This window comes from Carassius gibelio, chromosome A19 (assembly GCF_023724105.1).
Source record: "Carassius gibelio isolate Cgi1373 ecotype wild population from Czech Republic chromosome A19, carGib1.2-hapl.c, whole genome shotgun sequence".
Lineage (NCBI taxonomy): Eukaryota > Metazoa > Chordata > Actinopteri > Cypriniformes > Cyprinidae > Carassius > Carassius gibelio.
Window position 1 is genome coordinate 16,589,032 of NC_068389.1, and position 12,958 is coordinate 16,601,989.

The 12,958-nt window shown below is 35.9% G+C and overlaps 1 protein-coding gene across 1 annotated transcript; it reads right to left on the reverse strand.

Moving 5' to 3' along the window:
* Positions 1 to 6,293: 6,293 nt before the first annotated feature.
* Positions 6,294 to 11,457, reverse strand: bet1 (Bet1 golgi vesicular membrane trafficking protein). The gene is made up of 4 exons (XM_052534030.1): positions 11,277 to 11,457; positions 10,514 to 10,623; positions 7,100 to 7,156; positions 6,294 to 7,028 (listed from the first exon to the last, which is right to left on the reverse strand). The coding sequence occupies exons 1-4, from the start codon at positions 11,293 to 11,295 to the stop codon at positions 6,873 to 6,875; spliced, it is 342 nt and encodes a 113-aa protein (XP_052389990.1). The 5' UTR covers positions 11,296 to 11,457; the 3' UTR covers positions 6,294 to 6,872.
* Between the last annotated feature and the right edge of the window lie 1,501 nt (positions 11,458 to 12,958).

Here is a 12,958-nt window from a genome sequence, read left to right on the forward strand (position 1 = left end):
TTGCTTTCACAGAATAGAATAATTCCCTTAATGGCAAAATATTTGTTTCCTGAAGGAAAATGCTAAATGAAATGGAACATAAAATGACATGAATAAATGCATGAAATGGAAAGTATCATGGGAAACAGTAATGCTTTTATTACGGTCAAATGTAATAGCTTATACCACGTTTGCACAAGAAATTGTAGTATGTTATAATGATGACTAAATGGACTGCAGTGGTGTGAAAAGAGAATGTCAAGTTTTAGATTACTGCATGGCAAAAATATGTTGATGACTCTTACATGATGCGTATTTATCTTCAGTACTGAAGGAAGAAAGTTCAGATGAATGCTGCCTAAGAACAAGGAGACCTGATAGAAGCGGTTTAAATTACACCTGCTTTCTGATCAAATTGTTAAAATCTTCTTGATTCATTTCAAATGTTTACAAGCTCATTTACAAAAAACTGAAAAGATGAAGCATCAAGGTGATCTGTTAAACTGGACATTCACTTATCTTTTTGTTCATTGGCTGCAGGGTATGGAGGACTGGGGTTGGACTTCAGCTACAGTGTGGCTCCTGCTGAAGAACTGGGGAACATCAGGTGTGGAGGGCTTCCCATGGAGTGATATAGCTACACCTGCACTGCACTCTTAGACTTTATGTACACCTCAAACAGTAGCAGTGCTCAGAATCGAATGCTACAAATGCCTTGTTTATAATGGGGTTTTATTGTTTTTGTCTTGTCACACACAGTAAAGTATGGTGAGGGGCGTAAAGTAAAAAAAGAAGCGGTTAATGAAAGATACACAGTAAAACTAATATTCTTAATCACTATTTTTACTTAAAGGCGCAATATGTAATTTTTCTGCTTTAAAAATAGCAGAAATCACTATATCTATGTAATATATATTTTTTAGTTGTGTACTTACATCATCCCGACAGTTTCCACGAACTTTCAAATCCGGAGAAAATTATAGTTTAATTAGAAGACATGGCACGTTTCTTTATTTCCGTTTTGTCGCCCGTCTATGGCGTCATATAAACTTTGACCCCTCTAGTTTATCTAACTTCCTGCGGAACCGCCAAATACAAAGGTGAACAGAAAAAAAGACGAGACGAAGAAGAAAAAGTAGTAGCCTTGATCGAGACTATTATATTTTATATTTATATTGTTTATATTCGTATTTAAACCTCAATCAATAACTTAGTTATGGATCATGATTAAGTTATGGATCACCGTGCAAACGCACAGGTGAAATAAATGACCCGAGATGGTTTTGGGACAAGAGAAGCAACAAGACACGGGGAAATATTGGAGTTGCATTTCCAAGATAGAGAGAGCTTCGTGACAAGCTGAAATTACAGAGAGATGCCGAACTCGCTTGCATTCTGATAAACAGGTATGCATCCATTCAGCAAACTGTATCTATCCGTATATTTTGTGAAACGATGATGTCTTGTGTAAAACGCAGACGGACTAGCTCTCATGTAAATCTACATTTGTTCTATATCTAGCTGAATAAAGTAGCTTCAAATGCAGTTCTCTAACTTGTTCGATATCATAGTATAACCTAATTATAATTATTAACGAAAGGCGACCGTGTTTTTTAACATATATTACTACTAGCTAGATGGAATATTGATTTGATAGGAGTCTCACAATTCATATAGACGGTTTCATCGGGCGCACGGTCGTGTATATCGGTCTGGCTGCGGTGCCTTCTACAAACGCAGTTAAAGGCAAGGTGATGAGTAGACTGAAGTTGGGCTCAGGTGGTTGTGCTGCGGGGTGTGTTTCCCATACATTTATGTATTTTTGGAGACTCGCCACAATTTTAAAACTGATCTTTTTTTCAAAAAGGCTTCATTGAATAAACGAGTAACGTTACTTACTGCACGTTTCATAATAATAATTCCTTACATTCATATGTTTAAATATCAAAACGAGGCACGGGTGTTTTTATATCGCTGTATTTCTGAAGGAAGACTTGCATGTTATATGCCTGATAAAGCAGCGTATGAGCGAACCAGCTCTGCTTCGTTTACAGCTGTTACTGGGGAAACCTCTATTTCTCGCGCTTTATGTCTATGCTTTAAAACATCTCCTGTTGGCAAATAATGAATTTGCATTTTCATTAAGTCCACCTGATCCACGCAGCAAACATTTTGTTTGTTATCAAAAAAATATCTACTTTAGAGGGACTTAGCTGTTGTTATTGATTCTATTTGGAAGTCTACCGGAAGTTACGTTAGGTCCACAAAAGCGCTCATGCGCAGTAACGTTTGTTTATGTTGTTGCCGTTGAAACCGTCTCTCCGTTCGAAAAGATGTGGTTGTCAAAATACTAAGTTAGAACGAGTGAGGAATGATGGGGAGCGACAGAGAACGTGTTCCAATGAACAACAACTCCCATGAGCCTTACGCTCTTTCCCGACGTCATCAAAGTACGTCTTATGTTATTATTTTGATTGAGTGACCCCTGGTGGCCAAAAAGTCCATATTGTACGTTTAACAAAAATGTTTATTAGAGATATGAACTTTTTTTTAAAAAAGAAAATATCTTGAATTAAATTAGTCAACCCATTTTCTAAATAAAAATTAATTAGGTTCAGAAAAAAATGTCTAAGAAAAATAAACTTAATTTAAGATAAATTCTCTAAAAGATTTAGATTTTCAAGAAAATAAAATTATTTTATACAGTGTATTAATAAAGTGTTGTAGTAGACTGTGAATCAGGTACTTCTTCACCATGTGTTGATAGACTCTTAAAACATTAAATCATCATTTATTATAATTATAAATAAATTATAAATTATAAATAAATACTGTAGTCATCAGGATGGTTCCATTTCCTCTTTTTAGTATTTGACATATTGTGACTGCAGCAGGGTATCACTGCACTGTGCTGCTCAAACTCTGGAAACATTCGTTTTTGTGTGCATATTCATTTTGGCTATTTAGATTCGGAAAATATGGGATATTAGGAATTTTGATTAGTTTCCTTTTCGATTCTGCCCTATGGAACATTTTGACATTTTATTTGCTGCTACAAAAATGTAAATGTCTTCTGTAACCCATGCTGCCTCACAAGCTTTCCAATCACTGTTGCTGTGACATTCACAAAATAACTGTGAGGATGTGACTGGTATGTCTGTGCTGTTGTAGCTTTGGTTCTGCAGAGCTCAAGAGTTTTTGCAGAGACAGTGGTCTGCCTCGGGGTGAGCGAAACGGGCCGGCTCTGATGGAGCACGTAAGTATTTTTCTGGAGATAAACATACAAGATGTAAACATACACCAGACACAAATTTAAAATTAATTACTTTCCCAAATGAATATATCAAAGCATTTCAGGCCAGGGAGATTAAAAGACTTGCTTACAAGGGAATACCACAGATCCATTTTTCATAAATGTATTACATTTTGTATTTGAAGTACAACTGGTACTATCACAGATTATTATTGTTTTGTATGTGAAATTAAAGTACAGTATTACTTTATTTTACATTTAAAGCCAAGTCTGATCTAAAGCAGTGATTATCAACCTTTTTGGCTTGAGGGCCTTCTTTGTCCAACAAAAATCCTTCAATTTCCTCTAATATTTCTGCTGTAATTATGACAAAGCTGGTTGTTTTTAGCTTTATTTATTAACAGAAACTGGGAGTGGTGATATAGTTAAATGAACCACAATTCATTTTGTGAATCCATAACAGTGTTGTTATTTTAACAAAAACCAATTTAAAGCTGAAATAAAATACATATTAGTTGAAAAACTTAATAAAACTAGAAATGCTAGCTAAGCAACTAACTGAAATAACACTAAAACTAATTTAAATATATATATATATATATATATATATATATATACAAACAAAAAACTAATAGAATATTGTTATAAAATTAAAAGGAAAAAATGTAAAAATTAAAGCTAATTTCAAATAATAATAAATAATAGACAATACTAAAATAACATTTAGCATTTAAATAAAAATGTCATGTTACATTTTTTCTTTTAAATATTGTGCAAGAAAATAAGCTTAATTTAAGATAACCAAAATATGTAATGCCATTTTTATTGTCAAGTCAACTGGTTTAACTGGCTAAACTGAATTAAAAAAAAAATCAAAATCTGAAAAAGAAAAAAAAATTACATTTTAATATTAAAATGTAAACTGAAAATATAAAAATAGAAACTAATTTAACATGATAAATACTTTAATAGTAAGTAAATAATACTAAAATAACACAAAGAAGTTTCAAGAACCTGTCTTCAATAAAACAAGTTACAAGTCACTTTAACATTTTTATTAGGTAACAATGTTTAATATATTAATTGTTATTATTATTATTATTATTATATACCAATTTAAATAATTTTAAGGGACACCATGGCCCCATCTGAAGCTTTCTGAAGCCCCCTAGTAGGCATCTACCTCCTGGCTGAGAACCACTGAACTGAAGAGTCTCATTTAGGAAGAAATACTGTCTTCTTCAGGCATCAAGACTAAAGCTGTGCGCAAAGGAGATCAACTTATCATTAATGGAGGAAAGATGTGGACTACTAATGACTCAAGCAGACTGGATGTGCCTCCTGGCCAACACCAGCAATGGTCCTCCACACAAAAACAAATCCTTGATCTGCTTACCTATGAATCTGTCAGGTAATAACTTTACCCAAAAGCACAAAACATTTGGAAAGTTTTTTTCTGCCAAAGAAAACATGCTAATGTTTTACCATTCGTCCGCAGGCGTTCATATCACACGTAAGATTGGTAAAATAGGCATGCGGTCACCGGATACAGCAGAGGTGTTTTTCAATGATGTGCATGTGCATAGTGCAGGAGGAAATGGGCTTCACGTACCGGATAATACAATTCCCTTGAAGACCGACTCTGAGGGGTGGCCAAAAGAAATCCATTCCAACTCCCACACATCCCACTGCACGGCAAACATCTCTCTTCACTGGCGCGGACATGACGTCAGGGTGTTCATGTCAGTTCTGCCTGTGTTTTTACAAAGCCAGATCGCTCTCCTCTCAGGCCCAAATGTGTTTACCAGTGAGGCAGTGTTTTGCTTTAAACAACAAGGAAGAAAAAGGTCTGGCATGTTCATAGCAAACATTTCAGCCTTCCGGTCTACATATTATCAGGAATGAAATCCTACAACTGTTTTCTGTCATATGTTTTGAAAAACCCTTTTGGAATTTTCCCCATGACTTGATATCGTCATACTTGTTTTCCAAGTCCTGACAACCATGGAGAAAGTGGTCCAAGAGACCATTAATTACACCAGACAGAGGAAGATCTTCAGTCAGCCGATTCTATACCACACCAGGTAGTTGACTTCAGGATGGCTGAGCTGCAGACAGAAATCGAGCTGTTGCGCTCCCTTTTGCATCGTGCCACAGGCGAGTCTGACCGTTTCCTAAATTATTACAGAATGATTTTCTAGACCAAGGCAGCTATGCAATTTCATGGGTTTGGGTCTGGCAGGTCTACAGGGACACTGATTTCCAAATTAATAATGGAAAGAAATGGTGTGAACACCAGCTTGCAATAAGTCCATTTTCATTTTTCCTCCCTTTGATTATGAAATCAAAAATTGGAGCTGAACCTCAGCATATATGCCTGAAGATAGTTTTTTGTGCACTTTCATTAGCTCTGTGTAATAAAGGAAATGATGTTACAAAGTTGTGTTTCACTAATGACGTCCTTGTCACAGCTTCTACAGGTGAATGTCTCAGAGCTGCAGTGACATCTAGTGACATTGAAGAGCAAACAGGTTTGGATGCCATGTATTCACTCATGAGTACGGGCAGAAAGAGCCGTGTCAGTGTGAATGCAGTGAACCAAACTTCTGATTTTGAAAATTGTACAAATATTCTAAGCCTAGTCCTGTCAGATTAATGTCCATTGGTTCAGGAGCTGATGAGGTGATGCTGTCAATCATATGCAAGTACATGGACAATCTACCCAAGAACTCGATACGAGTTCAGTTTGAAAAACAAAGTGCACTTAAATTAACTAGTTTTTTTTTTTTTTTTTTTATCAGTCAAAAATCAGTTAGCAACTTGAAGATGGATGGTTTGTACATTGCAGTAAAAAAAAAAAAAAAAAAAAAAAAATGGGTGCCTTAATAAAGATTTGATGAAAACCTTCATATGTAGTTATATGTAACACATGTAAATTTTGATTATAGTTGTACATGGCTGTTTGTTAATATTCATGAAAAAATAAAGCTTTAATAATTCTTACAAAGCTTGTTAGATTGCTGAGAACCATAAATGGAATATGAAAACAGGAAAACAAATGTGTAATAATTCTCTCAAAAGTGACATTTATTTACAAATTAGTTTCTAAAAACTGAAACCATGCATTATGTTAACCATATAGAGCAGAAGGGTTTGAACAAGAACTTCAAAATTACTAAAAACATTTCTGGAGTGGTTTTTGATATGGTTGTTACACATCTGCATTGAAAATAAACTCATATCTCAATTTGGTTTTCACAGTCTGAAGATCAGTCCCTTGAAAAGTATATTCACACAATTTTGTGGCAGCTCTTTCAAGGATGTTGTGATTTGCACAGTAAAAGAAAGGAAAATGCAGGCTGATGCGGTTATGTTAACCATTCAGCTGGGAAGTTGGTGAATTTCCAACTATGATTAAAGGACTACTGCGCTATTGCGTGCTTCTCTCTTAAAAGAATTGAATCTGTATCCTTATAGAAGATATAATGGTTCAAATACTTGTCCAATAGAAAGAGGAAAGAATGCTCTCACACACTCCTCAATTACCTCAGTCCTCGTCATCACTGTGAGGGTACTGCCCCTCTCCCCCAAATAAGCATGGCACATTAGAAAGGTCCTGAAGATTCTCATCAGTCCTCAATCACCTCAGTTTGATCACCCAGTACAGGACGATAAAAACAAACAGAGCAAACAACAGCATATAGCAATAGACCTTAGTTTGGCTTCCCCTGGAGAGGAGCTTCAGTCTACCTATGGTGGCTCCCAGCAGACCTCCAGTTGAGTCGAAGTCTGAGTCCTTGAGGAGAAACAAACCTGAGAGGTTACCGCAATTCAGATCAGTGTTTTGATGAAGAGACCATCACTTACCATTTCTCCCAACATTTTATTCTGGTACTTGACTTCATTTCCAATGTCAATTGAAAGCTGAAATAAATGTAGAAAGTACAGGTTATTTAGAATTCAACACTTTATTGCCTTATAAACCTAGCTGTATGGAACAATGAACAACAACAGACAGTTCTTTTTGAGTAGATGTAACTAAATATTAATACAAAATATTTAGTAATTAGCAAATATTATATATATATATATACATCTTTTATTTTACAAGGGCTGTCCAGAAAGTATCAACCCATGTAATATAAAAATAGAGACATCTATCGAACAAAATACAAGAAACATTGTACACCGGACAATGATTCCTCAGTCCCCTTTGTAAGGTCCAGGCACTCGGCCCAAGGAAGGTATCCGGTGCTGGATGAAGGTTTCCTGCATGTTCTGTCTTTAAGCGTGGAGTTAATTCAGTTTAGGTTAAACTCAAATCTGACTCCATTTTATAATTTAATCTGACTCCATTTTAGTATGACCTTGAATTTAGGTTGAAATGCAAATTGGTTGAATGCCTTTTTTAATTAGTAGGCCTATTCTTCTGACATTTGATTATTCTGGTTAAACTCTTTAGTTTATATTAACTTGTTCATTCGGGTGCTCATGTGGCTAACAAGGATTCAACGTAATCTACTAGAGTCAATAATTACAGAGTAAAACAGAATAAAATCAAATGTAACAATTTATTATCAGTCAGGTAAATATGTATTCTGCCAATTACATATCCAATTGAAACACATAAAATCATATCAATACAAAACATCAAATTCTCAAAGATGAATCTAAAAGTAAAATATGCATACCTGACCTTAGAAAATACATAGTATGAAGTGAAGAGACACACAACACACTACGGGCTTTCTGGCTACAAAAATCATCCTGATCCTTTTGCTGCAATCCTTTAAATACCTCAGACCAAGACAAACATCCCCCGAGATGAAGACAGAAACTAACAATTGGAATTTGATTAGGTCAGGTCTCAGACCAGGGTAGTTTACACCTCCATAGGAACAGAAGGTAATTTACATGGAAGACCCTGGAAAAGGGCACTCCCATTACAGTAATCAAAATATCTCTTGACTCTTCGGATCTGTATTATCTTCTAATCTACTTTTGTAAGATTGAGACCATTGTACCAGTTGCACCAGAGACACTGTACCAGAGACATTTCCAATGATACTAGACATGAATGTTAGTTCACTTGCATTGACATTTTCATGTAATCATTTTGAGCAGACTGAGTAGAAGGAAGAATGGGTGAAGGGATTTAAAATGAAACAAATGGCCGGAAGGGGTGGAGGTCTCCTGCTCCTCCACTCTTGCCGCGTTTCCACCGAAATTACCCGGAACATTTGTACCAGGAACTTTTTTTCCCAGGAACTTTTTTCCCCCCAGACCTCTTGCTTTCTGCGTTTCCACCGCGGTGTTAAGTACCGGGTAGATTAGGCAAATAGACTGGTGACGTAGGTCTGCGCGCGTTTCTCAAAACAAAGTACCGCTGATTAAAAAAAAAAAAAAAAAAGTACGCTGATTTTGGACGTGCATCCTCGGTAGTTGGTTCAGACTTTGTGCATTCGTCTCGGGAGTGTGATGTCCGCGATGACGCAAGTCCGGTAAATATATAAACAGCAGAGTACTTGATAACTTCAGTCTGCTCGTCATGGCTACTCCAATTTTCCTTACTGTATATTTACAATAAAACGAAATATGATATCAAATACCACTGCCTCCTTTCGTTTTCATTTAAGCATAATAACAACTGCAGAAATGTACTTCGTTCAGGGAAATGTGTATATGCAGCCATTACAATGAAACGAAATATTATATAAATTTGCCTTTTTTATTTTCATTTTAACATATAGATAAATTGAATACAGACCAAAGAAACCTGTTAGATTTACCCCGCAGCTGAATTATATGTTATGTTTAACCACTAAAGACACATCAGAGCCAGCGGCACATATCAGAAGGTCTATCCCAGGAGAGGCTGCTCTCTGTGGATACATGAGGACTGAGCTCCCGCTGATCGAGTGGAGCTCACCGTCTACGAGATCCGCGAAACACATTTTTAAATAGGCGCTGTCTTTATAAATAAACCATAGATTTGAGTTTTAAACAACTACATTCTCGCCTGAAATACTTTTAAAATTACATTTCATGACACAATAACAGTAATATTTGAAAATTATCCGAATAAATGGTGGTTGAACTCAACCAATGCTGCGTGAACTCAGATCGCTTTGGCTACTGTTATTTTCCCCTCAGTATATTTACAATAAAACGAAATAGGATATAAAATACCACTGCCTCCTTTCATTTTCATTTAAACATAATAACAGCTGCAGAAATGTAGTTCAGGGATAAGTGTAACGTTATATACAGCCATTACAATGAAAGAAATATTATATAGACTTGCCTTTTTATTTTCATTTTTACATATAGATAAATTGAATACAGACCAAAGAAACCTGTTAGATTTACCCCGCAGCTGAATTATATGTTATGTTTAACCACTAAAGACACATCAGAGCCAGCGGCACATATCAGAAGGTCTATCCCAGGAGAGGCTGCTCTCTGCGGATACATGAGGACTGAGCTCCCGCTGATCGAGTGGAGCTCACCGTCTACGAGATCGGCGAAAGACATTTTTAAATAGGCGCTGTCTTTATAAATAAACAACAGATTTGAGTTTGAAACAACTAAATTCTCGCCTGAAATACTTTTAAAATTACATTTCATGACACAATAACAGTAATATTTTGAAAATGTTGATCCGAATAAATGGTGGTTGAACTCAACCAATGCTGCGTGAACTCAACCAATCAGCATGTTTAGCGCCAAAGTCCCGCCCCCGAAAGTTCCGGAACTTTAAAAAAGTACCACCTCGCCAGCAGGGACTTTCTGGGGGGCATTTTTTTACCCGGAACTTTTATTTAGTTCCTGGTTCCTGCGGTGGAAACACACCAAGTACCGGACCAAGTCCCTAGTTCCTGGGTAAAGTTCCTGCGGTGGAAACGCGGCTTCTGTGAGGTGTCTCGAAGATGCCCGTGTATGTTTGTATTGTCTGTTTCTCAGGAGATCAAAGTATCTCATGTTCTTTAATCCTTACACCTTCAAAAAGTTTTTTTTTTTTTTTTTTTTTTTTTTAAGGAAAAAACAGAAAACGCAATCAAAATTTGCCCATAGCTTTTCATCGTATTGCATGTCTCATCTTGAATATTACATTGTTGGATATGTTCTGGACAGCCCTCAAATCTATCTATCTATGTATCTTATATCTCAATAGATAGATAGATAGATAGATAGATAGATAGACGGATAGATAGACGGATAGATACAAACACATATATGATATGTAGTGAATATATGTATATTTATTTAAAGTCCACTCACATGTTTAAGTGCATGCACTTTAGCTCTCAGTCCCTCCTGTAGATGTTCATTCTCTTCCTCATACACGCTGTATCCACTTGCTACATAATTGTCTGGAGGGCCGCCCTCACCTAAACAAAAACAATAAATGTAAAATTAGCTAGATAAGACTGGTGTTTCAGGGTATTTTAAAATACAATATCCAGTCTCAGCAAATTATTTTAAATGTTAGTAACTGAATTGTATGATTTGTTTGTTCTGAAGTTTACTAAGATGGGCAGGGCTGGGGAAAAATCCTGCACAGGTGCCCTGACACGCTGACTGCAACTAGTTCTATAATCTCATTTTATGACAATCTAATAATCTAAATTAGGTACAATTATAATGATGTTCTTCACAAAACATAAGAGATTTATCAGTTAAAATCGGCTTATTTAAATTATTAACCGATTAAAACGGTTTAAACATTAAGGGAGGAATCCAAATTTAGGTTTGAATGCCATATTTATATTGTTGCACTGTCTATGTGTGTTTATCACAGAAACACCAACAAACACTCATTCTTTGTCTGATATAACTTAAACCCCTATAAATGTTAACCTGACCCATACGGTTGTTTATACATGTGGCTCACCAAACCTGGAAACTGTGGTTAATTTATTGGCATGATCTGGTCATTCAGTGTTTGTTTATTATCGCAAACTGTTACAAATATATTTGAACTGAGAACCTAGCTTAGCATAAGCTCAAATATAACGACAAATAAAGAGAAACACTTACTTACCCAAACCCGCACGCCTCATTGTCACTTGGAAACCTTTATGTGATATACGTTCACTGCAATAATGCACTGACAGTAATGTAACAAATATGTTCTTATCTTACTATTTAGAGCCGCTGTACTTTCGCCTTCGCAACTCCACAATCGCCACGACACCTTACGGAAGCCGAGGAGGATTAAGCCGCACGCGAAGGCAGAAAGGGCGTGTGGGTAGTGAAGTTTTAACGAGTTTATTTTTATTAATTTTCTAACTGTCTTATATTTCCTATTTCTTTTTACTTGCTGTCACAAATATTCCAATGTTTCATCTAATACTAACGGAAATATCACTGAGTAGTTTCTCTGCTGTGTAAAGACCTTACAGTAGACTGACACATACCTGTCAAGTATCCCGTTTTGGCCGGGAAAGTCACGTATTTTACCCTTCTTTCCCGCCGTCCTCCCGTATTAGTATTTTCCCGTAAATCTCCCGTATTTTTTTTTTTTTTTTTTTTTACCTGCGTTATTAATAAAATAATAATAATAAAAACATTTCCAATCTGAGCTCTGTCACTAGTCTCGCGATTACTCCCACCTGTAGTAGCCTGTCGCGAGGGGTGTGTGAGGTCAGATGACATGAGTTATAACGTGGGAAAAACAACAACAACAAAAGAAAAAACAGAGACGGATGATGGATGCTACAATAGAGAGTGAAGGCACACCTGCCAAAAAACCAAAACCCATGTGTAAATACCGTGATAAATGGGACAGCGAATTTACTTTTTTTAAAGAATGCAAAGTCTGCAACAAATTGGTACAACAACTCACTAAAAGAGTAAAAGAAAAGTTATGTGAAATGAAAAGAAAATCTGTTAAAGAAAAGCAATATGAAATGAAAAGAATGTGTGGAATTAAAATAAAATGTAAATGTAAAGACATCAATGTTAAATTAACAGAAAATATGCAAATAAGCCTTTAAATAAATGCTCTTCATATATACCCTTTTGTGTTTTAATTTGGGCTATAACACCTGTCTTAAAATGTAAGGGATACTGGAGCTTTGTCGGGGTGGTGGGACTGCTCGCAATGGGCGCTGGAAAATTTCCCTTATTTTCAAATCCAAAACTTGACATGTATGGACTGACAGGAACTTTTTTTTTAAAACATCAAGGTTAAATTCAATAGGCTAGGCCTTGTTGACATTTTAGATTCAGTGATTGGTCGCTATTTCTTTTATTTCTCAACATTTGTCAACATAGCAATTCCCCATTTTACATAGTACAAAAACATCTGTATAACAGGCCTGTCACTCTCTTATCTTATTGATTGAAAAGACTTATGATTTGTATTGAGCCAAGAGATAGAAAAGACTACCCACAGAAGAATTATAGGGTCTGTTTTGTCCTGAACTCAGCACATCAGTGAACTGAATGTCTGTCCAGCGTTTTTCTACGTCAGCCCGCAATTTCACAGAACGCTCAACAAAACAGGGTTCAGACAAAACATCTCAAAGAGCAATCTGTGTTCCTGATTATCAGCCAGAAATCCATGTCTATCTGTGACAGTTTTCTTAGTGTCCAAAGAACATTTCTTGCTATTTCCTTGGTCCTTGTTCTGATTCTGACTTGTGATCTTTCATACAATAGAAATAATAAATATTTTGTTCATATAGTTTGAAATGTTAAAGTTATAATTGTTTCCCTTTA